This window comes from Protomyctophum parallelum, assembly GCF_964188405.1.
Source record: "Protomyctophum parallelum genome assembly, chromosome: 13".
Taxonomy (NCBI): domain Eukaryota; kingdom Metazoa; phylum Chordata; class Actinopteri; order Myctophiformes; family Myctophidae; genus Protomyctophum; species Protomyctophum parallelum.
In genome coordinates this window covers 43834413-43855134 of record NC_139708.1, presented here as the reverse complement: position 1 = coordinate 43855134, position 20722 = coordinate 43834413, and the positions used below count along the sequence as shown (strand labels likewise).

The 20722-nt window shown below is 43.5% G+C and overlaps 1 protein-coding gene across 1 annotated transcript in view; it reads right to left on the bottom strand.

Moving 5' to 3' along the window:
• Window positions 1-20398, bottom strand: part of LOC310868701 (uncharacterized protein) — a gene marked incomplete at its 3' end in the record, with an annotated part of 54649 nt that extends 34251 nt beyond the window's left edge. The window contains exon 1 of the mRNA XM_083779158.1: window positions 19957-20398. Coding sequence (XP_083635284.1) covers window positions 19957-20356 — 400 coding nt within the window. The 5' untranslated portion in view covers window positions 20357-20398. The remainder of the gene's footprint in view (window positions 1-19956) is intronic.
• Window positions 20399-20722: the final 324 nt, after the last annotated feature.

Here is a 20722-nt window from a genome sequence, read left to right as displayed (position 1 = left end):
CATTTAGCTGACGCTCTTAATCCAGAGCGACTTACATTAAGCAAGAACAAAAAGCATGGGAATACATCACAAAAAAGCATTTATCATAAAACATGCGTAAGCTAAGAAAGTAACAGTGGAATATCTATATTATGAGACTATACATATAAACTATATATATATATATATATATATATATACTACTATGCTATACATATGTACTATGGCGTGCTATGACTAAATACAATGCAATTATAGTGCTGTCTACATAACATGCTATAAGTCTGTATCAGATGCTATCTAAGTCTACAGAAATGCTATCTAAGGGGGTATACCTTTGAAGGTATACCTTTTAAATTTGCACTTAAAAACATGCTCGACAGTAACTGTAACCAAATAATGGGCCTGTGCAGGCTGGTGAAAAAATAAATAACAGCCTACTGCAAATAACGGCCTGGTTCATTATAAACGCCCGGGCTACTATTTGGTAATATACAGAAAAATATTTTTAACCCATTCTGACCGGGCACCCATTTTGGTGTTGGCATCATGTTATGCTTTAGCTATTGAAAAATAGCAGATCTACAAGCTCGTATCGCGCCACCGAGTGGCGCGATACGAGCTTGTAGGTCTGCTATTTTTGAAAAATCGAAGAGCGACTGAAATTTTTAGAATCTGATCTCAGGTCAGAATGGGTCAATCAGAGCAGTGTGTGTCCAGTGGAAACCTCGTATGAATCTGATCTCAGGTCAGAATGGGTTAAATAGTTCAGCTAGCCGATCGACATAACATTGACACGCTGTGAGCTATCAGCTTGTAGATGGGCTATTAGTCCATCTCCCGTGACCAAAACAAGTAAGCCTTATTGTTAGAGATCGAAAGGTGGTCTCTCCACAGATCCGGCATCCAAGGGTAGTTATTGATCGGAAGTGTAAATGCATACCGTCTCGTTTCAGAACTACAAGAAAACATTGGCCTCTACCTTTTAAGAAAATCGAAAAAGGTCAAGGTTTTTAAATGATCCAAAAAAAATAGCCCGTCTATGAGCTCGCAACATGTCGCATTGAGACACGTGAGCTCGGAGTTGTACATTTGGACATTTTGGTATAGGGCTTAAGAAGTTAAAATAGAGACAAAAGCGCAATAAAAACGACAAAAGACGAAACAGAGGGAACCGCCGCCACCGTACCGAACCGTACAACATGAAACATTACACCCAACCTTCCTATACCAACAGTGCACGTCATCAATAGGACAACTGCCTCACTGAAATGTGTATTTACCTCATGGCAGTGTGGATAAAGCACCATTTAAAATGCTCAGTGCTACTACAACTATACGCCTTGGTGGTACAACAACTGTGGATCGCTGCCAGACAGCAATCTGTCCCCCTTTTTTTACTGAGCTATAATAACCTCCTAAAGAGAGATCAGGTCAGCAGCATGCAGTGAAATCTGTAAATATTGGAGCAGTAAGCAAAAGTAACTATCTTTTTATTTTTTTACTGCTGGCCCATCTGCAGAATAATATGGATTTTGTGCCTGAAAGATGCCCAGCAGGCAGGAAGCGGCTGCCATGCAGCCAGGTGGGGGGATTTATGTATTAGGCCCTTCATATTAAATTCATGACACCTAGAAAATACACACGCACTCATGGCGACAGCTCCCGGCGACACGATGAGATTTTAAATGAGTTGCCGAATGAAACAAAATGGAGAGAATCAAACGGAAAGGAACAACAACAGAAAAACTCCAGGGAGGAGAAAAAAAAATGAAGTGGAGAAGACAGACACCGCTAGAAGTAATATTAATATTACATGAAGGAAGGAACAACCTGGACAAATGGGGCGACAAAGCTCAGTTGACCAAATACACATCATTCGACACTAAAAGGCTGGCAGTGAAGATTTAACCCATTTAGGCCTGACGTCGAAATAAATAAAAGGTCTTCTGGAAGAATATTACATTCAAATAGTTGTGCCACATTTTCACGATTTTTCAAAAATAGCAGACCTACAAGCTCATAGAGATCTATAGCTCATAGATCAAGCTCATAGATCTATGAGCTTGTAGATCTGCTATGTTTCAATAGCTAAAGTATAACATAATGCTTAGTTAAAACACCAAAAGGGGATTCCCGCCCAGAATGGGTTTAAACTTTTTTTCACATTCAAAACTTCACTTTGAGTTTTTTGAATAAAAATATATTGTGTTATATATATATATATATATATATTTATGACGTCATTATTATAATTATATTATCCTCCAATATATATATATATATATTCACATTCACACTCCGATGGCGGAGGAAACCATGCAAGGCATCAACCTGCACATCGGGAGCCATTTAGGGGTTCAGAGTCTTGCTCAAGGACACTTCGACACCAACTCTGGGGGAGCCCTGATCGTACTTGGAACCTCACGGTTCCCGGATGGCCCTGAGCCATTGACGCTGACTTCTATTATAAAATCAAAGCTATATACACAGTATATATATATATATATACTTATGTGAAGGTGGAGGTACTTCTTTGGCCATGTATGGTACTGTATTCGAGCGATACCGCTCGACACCAGAGTTATGATCGCCCCCCGTGTACGATTCCAGACCTCAGCAATGTGTCCACATGTCCCTGAGCAAGACAGAGCGACCCTCCCTCCACGCTCGGCTGTCTCATCTCATCACCAGCCGGGTGGAGGAGATGAACAGTGGCGCTCCCCCGTGTGGGGTCGGCATGAGTTATTAGACCGTCAACGAAGCTTCAAACTATTCTGCCTTAGTAGTAGACTGTACTCTACTGTATCTATAAGCCACACAAACAAACATTTAAAAAATAAATGCCACATTGACGTCCCTACTCTGAGCAATGCAGAGTCGAGTATACTGCCGAGTAGCAAAGACAGTAGACATGTTCTACTATGTCTGAATGTGTGCCACTGTATATGGACGTATAAATCATTGAACAAGAATTGGACAGACCGGTTGCCATGGCGTTGGCGTGACCTTTCCGCTGACTGACAAGCCAGAGGTCAAATGACATCTGTCCATACGTGGGGAAGACGGGGCCTCATGAGTCCAGTACACACACACACACACACACACACAGCAGACACACACAGCAGACACACACAGCACATGGCATGTGTCCAGTCTCGAGACGGCTCGTAATTCATCGTCGGCCCCAAAGGAAATGTTCAGGGCAAACGTAAACACAAAGGAGCCAAGGGAGGGTTTTTTTTTACCAAGATTTACAAACATTTTGTGCGTTTTAGGCATTTGGTCGATTGTCCTCTTCCAGAGTTGCTTAATTAATGCAACAGCAGCACTGTTAGCATTCACAGTTAATTAGTTCATTTAACAGACTCACTCCGAATAACAGAACCCTCACCCCAGACAGACTATAGTGCTGCCAATGTAAAAAAATAAAAGAATAATCGAATATTTTAAATCAAATAAAAATAAATAGCAATAGAATTGCTGTGTGAGTTCTGGCGAGACTGTGCCACGTAAACTAAAATATTATACAAAATAAATTAGGCTATTAACCCATTCTGAACGGGCACCCATTTTGGTGTCGGCATCACGTCATACAAGCTCATATCGCGCCACCGAGTGGCGCGATACGAGCTGTTTTTGAAAAATCGAAGAGCGACTGACATTTCTAGAATCTGATCTCAGGTCAGAATGGGTTAATCAGACCAGTGTGTGTCCAGTGGAAACCTCGTATGAATCTGATCTCAGGTCAGAATGGGTTAAGATAATTATGATTAATCTCGCAAGACTCAAGAGAGTGCATTTCTCAGCACCAACCCATACAGGACCGGACCCTATAGATAAAGAAAGAAGGTTTTACAGCATATTAGGCTGCAATATTCATTAAAATCATGTACATTCGACCTTCGAAATCCATTTGAATGCATGTGGTGTTTTAAAAGGAATATTCGAATGTCATTTCTGGCCAATTCTGGCAGCACTAAGACAGACACACTGACTCCAAGAATCAAGATGGCGTTTATATCTCCATTACATAGGTGACATATCCACACGCACGCACGCACACACATTTTATTTCCACATTCGTTCTCTGTTCCTCTATGTGGTTAAATTATCTTGATCTGGCGTGCCAACGTGCTCACACATGTGTCAGTCACACACACACACACACACACACACACACACACACACACACACACGCTTTATGCTTCCTCTTTATGTATTCACCAACGATGTAACGATATAAGATGTAGCGTATTGGCTTATGTCCACTAGTTGCACAAATTACGTTTTCTCCTTTCCATTTCTGGGAGTTATGAAAATATGTGGTTCCAGGGAAACCAGAGTTAAAAACGTTCACTCTGGAAGAATATATATTCAAAGATCTGCACCACATTTTCACAGTCTGTTACCACGTCGTTCTGTGATGGTGGAGAGGTTGAGAACCACAGTCTGTTACCAAGTCGTTCTGTGATGGTGGAGAGGTTGAGAACCACAGTCTGTTACCAAGTCGTTCTGTGATGGTGGAGAGGTTGAGAACCACAGTCTGTTACCAAGTCGTTCTGTGATGGTGGAGAGGTTGAGAACCACAGTCTGTTACCAAGTCGTTCTGTGTGATGGTGGAGAGGTTGAGAACCACAGTCTGTTACCAAGTCGTTCTGTGATGGTGAAGAGGTTGAGAACCACAGTCTGTTACCAAGTCGTTCTGTGATGGTGGAGAGGTTGAGAACCACAGTCTGTTACCAAGTCGTTCTGTGATGGTGAAGAGGTTGAGAACCACAGTCTGTTACCAAGTCGTTCTGTGATGGTGAAGAGGTTGAGAACCGCAGTCTGTTACCAAGTCGTTCTGTGATGGTGAAAAGGTTGAGAACCACAGTCTGTTACCAAGTCGTTCTGTGATGGTGGAGAGGTTGAGAACCACAGTCTGTTACCAAGTCGTTCTGTGATGGTGAAGAGGTTGAGAACCACAGTCTGTTACCAAGTCGTTCTGTGATGGTGAAGAGGTTGAGAACCGCAGTCTGTTACCAAGTCGTTCTGTGATGGTGAAGAGGTTGAGAACCACAGTCTGTTACCAAGTCGTTCTGTGATGGTGAAGAGGTTGAGAACCACAGTCTGTTACCAAGTCGTTCTGTGATGGTGAAGAGGTTGAGAACCACAGTCTGTTACCAAGTCGTTCTGTGATGGTGGAGAGGTTGAGAACCACAGTCTGTTACCAAGTCGTTCTGTGATGGTGAAAAGGTTGAGAACCGCAGTCTGTTACCAAGACGTTCCGCAAAGTTACAAAGTTCCCTGGGACAACATATTTTCAGATAGGGGGTTGACGGCCAATTACATATATTTTTGGGGGTCCTTGACATGACATTCTTTGAGAACCACTGGAGATAGAAAACTAGTTTTTTTTTCAGAAAGAGAACAGTCATGATTTGGAAGACATTTTGTAGAATCGTGCTCAGGTCTGAATGGGTTAAACAGCCTCAAACATGCAGTACAGACAAAACCCACCCTCTTCCCCAAACGTGACCTGACCCCCCCCCCCCCCTCGTGTACACACACACACACACACACGCACACACACACACACACACACACACACACACACACACACACCCCTTTGTGAGATATTAGCCCCTCGGTCTCTGGGCCGAGGTATAGGAGGCTAAGAGGTGAAGGTCTGGCCTGTACATAAGGTCTGTCTCAACAGGTCGTGTTGACCTTGGTGAACCGGGCGACCTGATGGTCACACACACACGCGCACACGCACACGCACACGCACACGCACACACAGAGAGAGTTAGTACCCCAACAGTTGCACGCAGAGCAGGGAGACTGTTGCTATCACTCTGTTACCAGTGGTGAAACAAGTATTGTTTTACTTAAGTAAAAGTACCAATACTGCAATTTAGAACTTGTTACGAGTAAAAATGCGGAATTTAAAATGCAAAATGTACGTAAAGTACTAAAAGTAAAAGTACTCATTGTGCAGAATGTGACATTGCACATGTTCAAAATGTGTACAAAGTGTATTGAAAATAGCAGATTGGCTATTTTCAAATGGTCGAAATGAATAGTTTTGAAGTGGTTAATGTATGTTGTATGTAAGTTTTCAAATAATTGTAGTGGAATAAAAGTATAAATGTTGGCTCTGACATGTAGTGAGTAGAAGTATTGGAAATTCGAAATTATCAATTCAAAGATTTGAGTCACATTTTCACGATTTTTCAAAAATAGCAAACCTACAAGTTCATAGCGCTGCTCTCGGTGCCGCGCTATGAGCTTGTAGATCTGCTAGAAGAACAGCTAAAGCATAACATAATGCTCAAAACACCAAAATGGGTTCCCGCCCAGAATGGGTTAGAAAATATGTCATTGTTTGGGTGAACTATAAAGCCCTATAGCATTTTCACTTAAATATATAAAAAAAAAAAAAAAAAAAAATACCAAACCAAAATATAAGGATGGAAATGTATAAATGACGGAAAACGTGGCAACAAATTGGGCCACACACGTAACTGCCGATAACGATGTTGACGCTTTGAGGGACGCTAGCCTCTCCGATATTCAGCTATAGTACTGTAGATTGTTGTCCTAACACAAACATTAAATGCTTATTGAATAAATGCTATATTATTATATCACAACATAATGTTGTTATATCACTGTCATTGACCATATGATATCATTGATCACGGTGACGCTCGGACCTCGGTTATAGAAAACCTGGGATTCCCACCGCGCGTACCAGCGGGACATGTCACAGCGCGACGCGTTGTGAGCTTGTAGATCTGCTATTTTCAGCATGCAACCAAGTGTAAAATGACTTATACTGGATCTCTCGTCCACTAGTCCCTTCCCAAACATTTTAGTCTAGTTTATATTTGTTGACGAAATTGTCAATATATGTAGTCTTAGTTTCATCATAGCTTAGTTTTCATTTAGTTTCCACTTAGTTTTACTCGGTGAAAAAAGGTAGTCGACGAACGTTGTTCATCTTAGTTTTAGTCGACGAAATCACCACTGCGTATACCAGTGGTTAGGAAGTACCTCTGACCTCCAAATGGTCTGCTCTCCATCTCTCCACTGCGTCTGACGACAGCTAAAGGAACACATTATGGAGGCAGACTGCCACAGTGTGTGTAGAGAGGATGGAAGTCAGCTAAAGGAACACATTATGGAGGCAGACTGCCACAGTGTGTGTAGAGAGGATGGAAGCATGCGGGTGGAAACGTGACATTGTCTTGACTCTCAACGGCTGGCTGGTCCACAACACTGCATTTATATGTCTTCATCATCACCATTACTGTTAGGTCAACCCCCCCCCACACACACACACACACACACACACACACACAAAACTGTGGCCTATATATCCGAACTCCATGACTGTGGCGAAAGCTTTGTTATTAACCCATTTAGACCCGAGAACGGTTCTACAAAATGTCTTCTAAATCCTGACACTTTGTGTTTCTATGTCAGTCGTTCTCAAACATTTTCACATCGAGGACCCCCAAAGATAATATGAAATTGGCCGCAGACCCCCATCTGAAAATATGTAGTTCCAGGGACCCCCCCCAGAAGCAAAGATCTGAGTTAAAAACGTTCACTCTGAAAGAATATATATCCAAAGATTTGCGCCACATTTTCACGATTTTTCAAAAATAGCAGAGTGCAGACCTACAAAAATAGCAGATCTACAAGCTCAGCTCATAGCGCGGCACTCGGTGCAAAGATTAAAAAGCAAAGGTAGCAGATGGACAAGCTCAAAGTGACACTATTGGAGCTCGTGGATCTGCTGCCTATACTTTTGCGTGACGCTGTAGTATGATCTTTTAATGTTCTTTAGCTTTTAGTGGGGGGTTTTTCCCCTTTTTTTCTAATAAAGTTGTTTTTATTTGTCGTTACCTCTGTAAAGCCCCCCCCCCCCCCCCCCATGTAAAGCGTCTTTGGGTACTCAGAAAAGCGCTATATAAGTTTGAGATATTATTATTATCAAGTAGGGCATTCATTCTCAAAAGAAACGCAATACGTTCAAAATGTTAAAACGTGTTCCAGGAAGCATTCTCACAGATAGTGTTTGGTTTCTTTTGTGTGTGTTTTTTTGGGGTAATATCACGTATAAAATAACAAATTGCATAACCACAGCAAATTTACAATAATAATAAATGAAATAAAAGAACAGATTTAAACTAAAACAGGCCAGGCCTGCACTTGGAGCAGCCCCGAGGCCTTGCGTTGTGTTGTGTGCGGCGGTAAAAAAACAAATACAATACAGCCATCTGTACATAATTCAGGAGTGAGAGAGAGGGAGAGAGAGAGAGAGAGCATTGGGGTGCATTAGTAACAGCTTGATGTACAGAGAGGACAGCCCTGCCCCGAATCTCACACACACCCCCCACCCACTCCAAAAAACACGCCATGAGCTACGTATACAATGATTACACACTCCAAGAACCAAGATGGCGTTACCTCCATTACATAGGTGACTTATCCACAAACACATGCGCGTGCACACACACACACACACACACACACACACACACACACCCACCCTCTCACTCTACATTCACATGGCAGACATCCATGCCAGCAGCATAGCTTACACTGATGATTATCCGTTGTTGTCTCAGTTTAACCACTTGAGCCCTATATATGCTTTGTTGTCATAGGACGAATAGACAAAGTGACCAATCACCGAGCTCCCAAAGTACCGTGGTGCAAATTGAGCTTGTAAGCCTAGATGGTGCTGCAAAATGAATTACAAAAGAAAAAAGAGATTGTGATCTAGATTCAGACACCTATATTTCTTAAATTTGAGCAATAATCCTGCAGCACTAGTCGGCTATCCAATTCATTTTAGCTACTCCTATGTTGTTTGATACAAGGGAGAGACTTTAACCCATTTTAGGCCCGACGTCGAAAATAAAGTCTTCAAAATCCTGACAGTTTTCTGAAAAACCTCATGTTTCTGTATCAGTGGTGCTCAATATTTCATGTAAAGGACCCCAAGAATTATATGCAACTAGTCCTTACCCGTTGTGAGATATTCCCCCCCCCCCCCCTTGTGGCCGTGCAGGGTACTGCGCCCGGGTGCGTTTGTAATTGACTAATACATTAATTAATAATCATTAATGTGTCAAATCGAAAAAAGGGCTTCGTTACGCCCTGTGATTGGTGCAGGCAGTAAGGAGTTACGGCACTGTTTCTGACAGACACACACACACACACACGGACAGACATTCGGTTAATTATAGTATGATATGATATGCCTCCGCCCCCCCATCTGAAATTGAAAAATAGCAGATCTACAAGCTCATATCGCGCCACCGAGTGGCCACGAGCTTGTAGGTCTGCTAATTCTTTTTTAATCGAAGAACGACTGACATTTTTAGAATCTGATCTCAGGTCAGAATGGGTTAATCAGACCAGTGTGTGTCCAGTGGAAACCTCGTGTGAATCTGATCTCAGGTCAGAATGGGTTAACAGTTTGACTGCGGAAAACGATTTACCAGACTTTTAATCAACCCCCCTTCACTGCAGAGATTGTTGTATTACCTTTAGAGCATACGCTGAATTATTTGGGCTTTTAATCCGCGAAACTCGAGCGAAAAAAGCTTCCCCCGTTTGTTATGAACGGCCGGACCACCCGCCATCTTGGTACACCCGGAAGACGCAGCACAGGAGCCTCCTCCATGAGGCGTTGAACCCCATTCGTTTGTATTGGCCTCAATTTCCCAGAAGCCCTAGCAGCCCACAGCATGTGACGATTTCCGGTTTCATCATCCAAACAGATGCATCTACTCTCTTTCTCCGCGGCGAAGAAGGAATTTCTATTTATTTTTTACATTGCGGCGGATTAAACACATAAAACAAAAGTCGCGTATGTCCGATATGGCAGCGACATTAACCTGGAGTAATCCATTCAAAGCACGGAAACTGTTAAGAGAGGTCATCAGCCACAAAGCCACAGCCGTTGTCTCCATGAAAATAGCATTACTTGGTTGGTTTTCAAAACCAAGTGTCACTGTTGTGCAGCCTAACATACATACAGTACAGTACAGTACAGTACAGTACAGTACAGTACAGTACAGTACAGTACAGTACAGTACAGTACAGTACAGTACAGTACAGTACAGTACAGTACAGTACAGTACAGTACAGTACAGTACAGGAACCCCCTGGGGACCCCCACACGGTAACTGTCATTTCTCAACCGTTTCGGACGCGGAACCGACCCGGCCCCCTGTGCGTGTTCCTGGGGGTCTGGATCTTCCCGGGGACCCCCCGGGGACTTACTTCACACGGGTGCGATTTTAATGTAGTAAGCCCCTTAGATAGCACTTTATGTAGACTTAGATAGTATTTTAAACAGACTCATAGCTTGTTACGTAGATAGCATTAGAATTGCATTTCATGTAGTCATAGCACTTTATAGTACACATGCATAATATATAATATAGTATAGTATGTATAGTTTACATAGACACTGTTACGTTCTTAGTTTATACATGATTCATGATAACTACTTTTTATAGATGTGATATATGCCATGCTTTTGTTATTGCTTAATGTAAGTCGATCTGGATTAAGAGCGTCTGCTAAATGCCTAAATTGTAAATTGTAATGCTCAGCAACTACAGACAAAAGACAACATATGATCGTGATCTCAATTCTTGTGGAGGAAAATTGAGATTCACATTCGAGCAAGAATTGTGCAGCACTAGGCCTAGTTTCTTCATTCTCTCTCTTTTTTTGGAATGTTTTGCCAATAGACCATGTTTGTAACCAAACACGCAGAGCACTATTTACGGGTAGAACGTTCATTTGATATTTACACCATATGGGCGAACAAAAAGGAAAGAAAACAGCAAGGTGCGTTGCTTTCATTTTAAATTGTGTTTTCATGTGCGATTTGTACACATGTGTATGTATGTATACACTGCATTATTACCGTTTCATTGTATTTGTGTACAGCCATTGGAACATATGTTTTGTGACAGTGGCCGTGAGCTACGTACAATAGAATTTGACTTCACTCGACTCAATAACTGTGCAGCGCAAGTAAAGCATCCCGACATTTTATTGCAAGCTTTCGGTCACATGACCTTCTTCTTCTTCTTCAGACAACGCATGCTGCGGTGGCACGTTTTCTGTTTTGTTCACCCCCATGTACGTAGTTCAGCTCCAGCACATCACGTCAAAGTGTTTGTTTGTTGTTTTAACAGGTGAGCGGTGGATTCGTTTACTTTTCATATTTACACAACATAAAATGTTTGTAACATAATAGCATAATGGCATGCCCCATAACAACAATGTCCTGTTCTTCCAGATTATACTGATTAATAATACGCAACGCTGGCGGAATTTATATACCTGGAAATAAATCTTTGGTTGTGGTGTCAGGTGATGATGTCAAGATGATCTGCTCTGTAATTATGATGACACTATTATCATGCCAACAAAAATAAATAGGGAAGACAGATTGAAGGTGATAATGCACATACTGTACACAACACACACACACACACGCAGACTTGCCGAGCAAGAGTGCGCATGTGCATGTCCCTCTGTACACTCACATCCTTTCACACGCAACTGTCCTCTTTCGCATGCGTGCACACATCTTCTCTACACACTTGGAGCAAGGACAGCAGACAGACACGCAATGCACCCCCCCCCCCCCCCCTCGTGACAGAGACATGCCTGGCTCAAGGGCTCCACACAGCCCCCGGAAGACCTCTGTCTGAACTCTGGACAAAACAGACAAAAAAAAAACAACACAAATGACAAATGGCTTCAAGTGGCTTGAGAAAATACTGTATAGTGGTATCAGTATCGGTATAAGAGTATATATTATAGTTTTAAGATAGAAAAGCCCCAAAAATATATTATAGTTAGAGAGAATTTGCTAAATGTGTGGCAAATCTGCAAAAGAAGTTCTTACCACTAGCTTTCTTCACAGATGTGTTCATAAAGGTGTCTACTATAGCATATGCATTTGTTCCAACCCAACTCCCTTGGGAAACCTGCAGAAAGTTGGGGGTACCATTAACAACCAATATAAGGCAAAATTCCCAAAATGTCATTATCCTTCAAGTAGCATGTGACGGTTTTCATGATGCTGAATCCATGCCAAGCATTATTTTTGCATGGAAATACTCCTTGGGCTAAATTCGGCCATAGCCACTTGCCCTAATGTGTCCAAATGTGCTGACCTCATCACATTTGTGATGACGGCTATGGGCATTTTTAGGCAAAGGAGTGGGTTTTTTTCTTTTGCAAAACTAATGCTTGCAATGGATTCAGAATCATGAAAACCCCCTAGTTTGACACGTCCCATGCTACGTAAAGTATAATGACATTTGGAAATGGTTGCCTTATATTGGTTGATAATGGTACCCCATCTTACAAGCAGCTGGTCTGTTGACTATCATTGCGCACGTTCATGATGACGCGTGAACGCCGTTTCATACGTGAACGCGTGCAATGATAGTCAACGGCCGATTTGGCCCAATCCATCCCAGAATGCACTCTGTTCCTACCCGGAAGGAGGAGTGAAATCGCCTCATGCGCTTTTGAACAAGTGAATGCAAGTGGATGGGAGGAGAACTCTATTAATATATACTCTAAGCTTTGTATGCCTTTATTGATAGGAAACAGTAGTCAGACAGGAAATGGGGAGTGACACGTGGCAAGGGGCCGTCGGGCTGGCTTGGCAGCCTAGGGGCTCCATTTTCGTCACCGCTAAACCCCTTTAACCTGACTTTGCCAGATGGGGGCGGTATTGGGTAATCATGTTCCCCAACACAGCATCCATCTGGAATCTCTCAGGGAGTTGAGCTAACACCAATCCGTTCCGTACCGAACCAATCAGCGTGAGCTAAGGGCGGGATATGTGCGAAACCGGATGTGAAGCTATATAGACACGTCAATATGATTGGTTGTGTTTGCACGCCCACACGGTGATAGACAGACGGTCCCATCCAATCATCTACGAAGTATCTTGAAAAAAAAGGAACAGCCCCGTCATCGAATTTGCTTCCGAGATCCCAGATCCCAATAAGCTGTGAAACAATTTTGTGTAGCAAGCTTCTTGGACCTGGCAGCGTCAGGTTAAAACCCCTTATCCCTAAACTTCTTTGCCTTATTTTTTATACTATTTTGCACAACATTTTTTAATAGTTAAAATGGCCAGTCTTACAAGCTCACAACGTGTCAATGTAGATTGGCTAGTTGAACTATTCAAAAATGAAGGCAAAGAAGTTTAGGCATAAGGGGTTTAGCGGTGAGGAAAATGGAGCCCTAGGTGCCCGTCCGGGCCTATTAGGTTCTTTATTTTGACATAATAGCCTAGATATGTGAGACTGTCGCTCTGATATTGCATAACAAAGTATTCTCCAAATGATCTGACAGGCCAGATATTATTTCTGGGGGGCCAGTTTTGGCCCGCGGGCTGCCTGTTGCCTTCCCCTGGTATGGACTATAGCAGGGGTTCCCAAACTTTTCCATGTCAAGGACCCCTAAATTGACATTTATTAGGCCTGCGGACCCCCATTTGAAAACATATGCCAGTGACCCCCATAAGAGAAGATTTTACGGCTCTAGCAGTCATTCCGAGACATATTAATTTCAAGGACCCCCCAGTTTGACATGCTTTAGTCTACGGACCCCCCATTTAATGGCATGTCTATCTCTGGTCACTATCACTGTTGATTTAACTCTGAGTTACAGACCCATAAAGGTCAATTTGGTTCCTATATCTCGAAGTTGAGCTAGGTACCCCCTGGAACTCCCTCAGGTACCCCTGGGGGTCCCCGGACCCCACTTTGGGAACCACTGGACTATAGAGGGAAATGATGGGTAGAACATTTTTATTGTTTCGTTATGTAAACAAAACACAGGGCACTTTAACCCATTTAGGCCAGACGTCGAGATTAAAAGAAATGTCTTCTAAATTCTGACCGTTTTCTGAAATAGAGGGTATGCGTGTGACATCATCATCAAACCCGGAAGTTATGCAAGTTATGCAAGTTATACTGACTGGCAAAAAAAACTACTTTCTGGCCTTGACAACCAATGCATCCAAACAGAAAGGTCCTATCTGATTGCATTAAACAACATTAAACAATGTTAAACTCACTTTGCATGGTGCTTTGCCACTCGATGTGCCATTCACTTTAAGCATACCCTCTATACCCTCGCATACCCTCTATACCCCATGTTTATGCATCAGTGGTGCTCAATATTTCATGTCAAGAAACCCAAACATTATATGTAATTGGCCACCGACCCCCATCTGAAAATATGTTGTTCCAGGGACCACCCCCAGAAGCAAAGATTTGAGTTAAAAACGTTGGCTCTGAAAGACTATATATATATTTGAGTCACATTTTCACGATTTTTCAAAAATAGCAGACCTACAAGCTCGTAGCAGATCTGATATTTTTCTATATCTGAAGCATAACGCTTTAATGCTTTAACCCATTCTGACCTGAGATCAGATTCATACGAGTTTTCCACTGGACACACACTGGTCTGATTAACCCATTCTGACCTGACCTCTAAAAATGTCAGTCGTTCTTCGATTTTTTTCCAAAAATAGCAGACCTACAAGCTCGTATCGCGCCACTCGGTGGCGCGATATGAGCTTGTAGATCTGCTATTTTTCAATAGCTAAAGCATAACATGATGCCAACATCAAAATGGGTGCCCGGTCAGAATGGGTTAAAACACCAAAAGGGGTTGCCCCCCCCCCAAAATGGGTTAAACCAAGAACAGCTACAGAGTGAAGATCCATCCTCCGTGGTCCAGCATGGAGTTTAGGGTCAGCACCACACTGTTCAGACACCGACCCTGACCATCTGAACCGTATCAGTTAAACAGGACGTGCCATGATAATTAGATGTATATAAACATTTCTAGTAAAGACAAAGCCACACGTCCATGTTACTGTATATATATATTATCCTCGCTGTCGGGCAGAAACCTCCCTATTATCGTCCAAGCTAAACCCCTTATCCCTAAACTTCCTTGCCTTTTTTATTTTTTTTGACATAGCCAAACTACAAGCTCACAATGTGTTGACTAGTTGAACTAGTCAAAAATGTTTTTTTTTTCAAAATAGTGGGGGAAAAAAAGGCAAAGAAGTTTAGGGATTTAGCATGGACAAAAATAAGATGTAAAAATAATAATAATAATTTACGTCAGCGCTAAATTCCTTATCCCTAAACTTCTTTGCCTTTTTTTTTTACTATTTTGCTAAACATTTTTGAATAGTTAAAATGGCCAGTCTACAAGCTCACACAGGGTTTAAAGCAAAAGAAATCCCAAGACTATGAAAATGATTTTTTGCAAATCTCCACTGATCTCATTAAATGTCCCTCGGGACTGAAATCCGTCCCCAGGACTGAGTACTTTAAGCCCTGCTCACAACGTGTCGATGTGGCTAGTTACTACGGCGTCACACAAAAAGTATCAAAAGTAGCAGATCGGCAAGCTCAAAGTGTGGCGCGAAGCGACGCGTTGAGAGCCTGCAGATCAGCTTTCATACATTTGAATCCTGAAAAGTAACACTTTTGGACATAAAGGTTCCCACCCGACAAAGACGATATACGCCAACTGAACAATACTGGGGGTACGTGCGGGCAGCGCGTCCCTCGAAGGCATTAACACTCAGAGGTTAGCGAGGCTAGCCTCCATTATAGGAAAACGAGTGTTCCGCCTTTGATATGGCCCACACACACACACACATGTTCACAGTACACACACACACACACCCACACACACAATACACTCCAAGGCCGAACACAAACCCTCTCTCTCTCTCTCAAACACACACAATGCCACCATAAACACACAGACATTTAGGTCAGGAGCCCCAGCATGTTAAGGTCAGGGGTCGAGTTGTGGCGAGCTCAGATCCATGTTGAAACATAAATCCGTGTCTATCCTAGCGTTAAGATGCAGATGACATGTTGTGGCGCCGCCGGGGGGGGGGGGGGGGGGGGGGGGGGGAGGGGGGGAGTGCATGGGAGGTGGAAGTGTCACGAATCCCCTTGAGTTTGGACAAATCATTAAAAGAAGCCCTCCGTGTTTTAAGTTTTGTTTATTTAGAGGGGGTTTAAACTGGGAGGGATTTGAACCAATACCATGGGACATTACCGTCAGAAACATATGCCCAGTAAATCTGCCCAGGCTTAGAATAGCTTTTTGTTTTGGAGACAGAATGAGTCGCTGACGTATTCAGTTCGGTGGTAAGAATTTAATACAAATCTGTTGTCGGATTCGTACTGATGGATTCATTTATTTTTAATGATTTGCAGCTTTTATGAGCTTTTGGTGAAGATCAAACATTTTCATGGGGACAAGACTCAAGAGTAGGTGACTGCTGTAACTGTCACTTCACCCTTTTTGCCAAAAATATATGTTAATGACATTTAGAAGATTTAGAACACTTTCCTGGAGGTCTTTAGCTCACTGCTAATATCTGATATATCTAAAACCACACATTACACACATGAAGAACCACAGGAAAGTGTTCTAAATCTATCTAAAACATCATTAACATTTTATTTATTTTTTGCAAAAAGGGTGAAGTTTCCCTTTAAAGGATGGCCTTTTAAAGTAGAAACACATAATTCTGTATGGAAGCCAGGCTGCCAGTACAAAACGGCTTTCAAGTTGGATTTAAAAGATGGCAGAAGGTTCTATTGTGTCCCTCACTCAAATATCTGTTTAAGAAGAGTGTCATCCATGTGCTTAAGAAGGACATCATTATGTCATCTGAAGCTCCCCAATTACTAATTGTGTAATAATCTCTTAAGGCGGAATTTCTCCCCCCCTTTCTTTTTTTTTTTAAGATATTGTTTTTGGCTTTCGCCTTTTTTTCCATTTTATTGATAGAGGGATAGATGAAAGTAGGCTGACAGGAAATGGAGAGAGATATGGGGGGGGGGGTGACATGCAGTAAAGGCCGTCGGGATCGGGAGTCGAACCCGCGGCACGCTGCCAGACTGGATTACCAGCCAAGGTGCCCAGACAGCTATGCCAGCCGCCTGGCCCGGGCTATAGATTGATAGATTGTTAAACAATCTCCTCTTTCTTTCCGTTTTGGCTCTGCAGATGAACAAACTGTTGATTCAAATGTACTATGATCTTTATCGATTCATACGTCTATGACTATGTAATCTACAAGGATTTCCTTTGATTCAAAATGAATAATTACTCCATATATACACACCATGATCTCCACTGATTAAAATACTATGGGTACTAACTAAGTAGATCTACCGTCTTCTCTAATGATTAAAACTGTGGATTGATTCAAATCTACTGTGATCTCTATTGATTCAAATCTACTATGATCTGTTGATTAAAAAAATACTATAGTATAGTAATTAATATATATAATCTGATCTCTATGGATTCACATTGATTAAGATCTACTATTGATTCAAACTGGAGGCTGCCCCGATTATGTGAACTGGGCCACATTTATGAGTACTGGTACATCACATGGACACTCCTGCAACTTCAATTAAACTGTTCAAAAGGGAGTAGCCGTGTGGAAAGGTTGTGCCACAGCTCAACGCAGCCAAGAACACAACACAACAAAATCACAAAGGACAAAATAATTGACAATGTCTGTTGGTTACAGAAAACGGCCGAAGACAGTTTGCCCCTGCACATTAACCTTTTGTGCGTGCGTGCGCGTGTGCGTGTGTGTGTGTGTGTGTGCGCGTGTGTGTGCCCCGAAACGTCTAAAAGACAATTTATTCCTTGAACAAAAGGTCGTAAAATGACAGCTCAGCTGCCCTCTGGCAGAGGAGAAAAGAGGCGACATCCTGCTGTGTCTGATAAAAAAAGAGAAGGAAAGAAAACAAACAAAACACCTGTCTGTCTGTCTGTCTGTCTGTCTGTCTGTCTGTCTGTCTGTCTGTCTGTGAGTGACGCCGCGCCCACTACCCACCAGAGGCTGTGGCTTACAGCGTCGGATGCCACAGGCTTCCGTCTGCCTCTGCCAATCGAGAGAGAGAGTTGAGCAAGAAAAACAATATCACCAGACAGTACCACGTCTCATGCCCACAGTGTGTGCGTGTGTGTGTGCGCGATTGTGGGCGTTCACATTTGGCACGCCATACGCCGGTATATGTGTGTGTGTGTGTGTGTGTGTGTGTGTGCACTCACAGGCATGCGCATGTTCGCACGCCATATCAAGAGAATTTAATAATGAAACTGTCAGGATGTAATAGACATTTTTAGAATCTGATCTCAGGTCAGAATGGGTTAATAATGGAACTGTCAGGATGTAATAGACATTTTTAGAATCTGATCTCAGGTCAGAATGGGTTAACCACATAGGGGAACAGAGAGTGAATGTGGAAACAATACGCTTTCCTTGTGACAACTCAACTTAATAGACGGACACGGTCAGATTAACACGTAACATTATGTCTTGTCATACTATAAATGTAGTAAATTATAAGTATATATAGTCCTTCAAATAGACAGATAAAGAGAACACAACTTTAACCTGTCAGAACTATACAGGAGCATTTATCGTCACAGTTTGATCATATATCATTCATGTCTTCTTGTTCAGTGACCATCTCTTCATCCGCCTGTCTGTCTGTCTGTCTGTCTGTCTGTCTGTCTGTCTGTCTGTCTGTCTGTCTGTCTGTCCGCCCATCCATCCATCCATCCATCCATGCTTCCCCATCTATCCATCTGTCTATCACTGATGCACCGCCCGTTGAGTATGACAAGACACGGCAGCAGGTCAACACAGGACAAAACAGCAGGCTCACTGTGGCATCCCGGCTATAGGCTAGCTAGGGGGGCGTGTGGCGGAATACTGTCGGCCCCGGGGGATGGCTGTGTCGTGGTTCGAATCTGGCTTCTATCTTTGCGTGATATATATCTCAACATCCGTCACGAACCAGACACGCTGATCACACTAGCACAGCAGTTCTCAAACTGTTCTCTTATTTCAAGGACCCCCCCCAAACTACATCCTCAGGTCTGAATTGAGTCTCTGATTAGGCAAACAGGAATGAAAACAAAAGCATACACAGATGAAGTGTCTCGGCATATAACACTCAGTGAAAATCACGGAGTATCACATTCCAACTTTATCTAGTCATGCAGTCATAGAGGCCTCATATCGTAATATACAAGGTGGGGGGCTAGTAGGGGGCCCTCTCTTTACTCTTAAAAAAAAAGAAGAAGCTACATGTCACTTTGTTTCTCTGTCGTTTGTCAGACAGGGATATGCTTTCTTCTAGTGTTTTAGAAACCCTCGTCTTTAGCCTACACGGGACACTCCAAAGAGATTTCACTTCGGTCCAACACTTCTTTGTTGTCCCAAGAAGCGCCCACACCAGAAAATGTCACCAACTGCCAATTAAAACCAATTAAAAGTTGGTCTCCAGTCTCCACTGGAACGCCAGGGGGGCGTGTTGCAGTGTATTACAGTGTCACAGTGTCACTACTGTGCCCACATTTTCATATGTGTCTTTGTGACTGTCGCTTCTTTGTCCTGCTGTGTTTCCCCCCTCGCTCTCTCTCTCTCTAGTCTTGCAACATACATGTCAGTGTGTAGTGTTTCCCTATCTATAGGCCCCTGTGCGCCCTGGCTGGCTGCCTGACTGCCTGCCTGCCTGCACAGAAACGCACACTTGCACTGTGCAAATCCTGAACGTTCATGTAACTCCGGACAGTGTGGAAACTGAAAATGGAAACCACATGGACCCACACAAGGCTCCTTTTTGGGTTCCATCTGCTCAGACTCTCTCTCGGAGAGTCGGAGTTAAGGATTTCACATGTGTGTGCGTAACGTAAGGACTGTGGGCCTGCTGCTTTCACAGAATTACGTAATGAAACGCGTGTTACACTGACTGGAGCCTGTTTGTTGCAGACACTAGAAGTGTGTCCGTCTGTCTGTGTCTGTGTGTGTGCGTGTCGTGCGCGTATAGCGCCCCTTACCCACGACCCGTCCTTTCTGCTCCAGCCTGCGCGTGTCTGTGCCGTGGCCGTGGCCGTGGCCGTGGCCGTGGCCGGGGGTGTGTGAGTGGTGATCGGGCTTTGTTCTGGCGCTGCCGCCGTCGCCCGCCCTGGCGGAGAGCACCGTGGCCGGGGACCTGTCCCTGGCGTCGGCGGCGGCGTGTCCGTCCGTCCCGCCGCCGGCCTTACGCTCCCCTTCCCGGGACTGCAGCTTGACGGAGAGCCGCTGGTTCTCCTGCTCCTTGGCGGCGGTCTCCAGCAGCAGCGAGTTGAGACTCGAGCCCACCGTCTTGCTGATTTCCTGCACGGCGAGTTGCACCACTTGCTCCAGCACGGACTCCAGTTGCCCTTGGAAAAACGAAATGTACACGGCCCCGTTCATGGTTTCGCCTTCTCCTTCTAGTCCGAGGTGAGGGCTCTTTCATTCTTCTTTCTTCTCAGCCCCCCGCTCGCCCGCCGTTACCTACAGAATATTACATAAAAAAATGTTGTACACAAGTCAGCACTTAAAGTGATTGAAGCGACTGCCTCCTCCTTTTCGAGGCAGGCAGGCAGCACAGCGCGCGTGTGTGTGTGTGTGTGTGTGTGTGTGTGTACACTCCTTCTGGATGCTGCCGTACCGCACGGCGTAGGCGCGCAGCGATATTTCCCCCATCTCGTGGCTCTGGTGTAAGTTTGTCAGTGTGCTCTCTTCGCCTCGCTCGGCCCCGTACGTGCCCATTCACGCCATTTTGCCTTTGAGAAAACA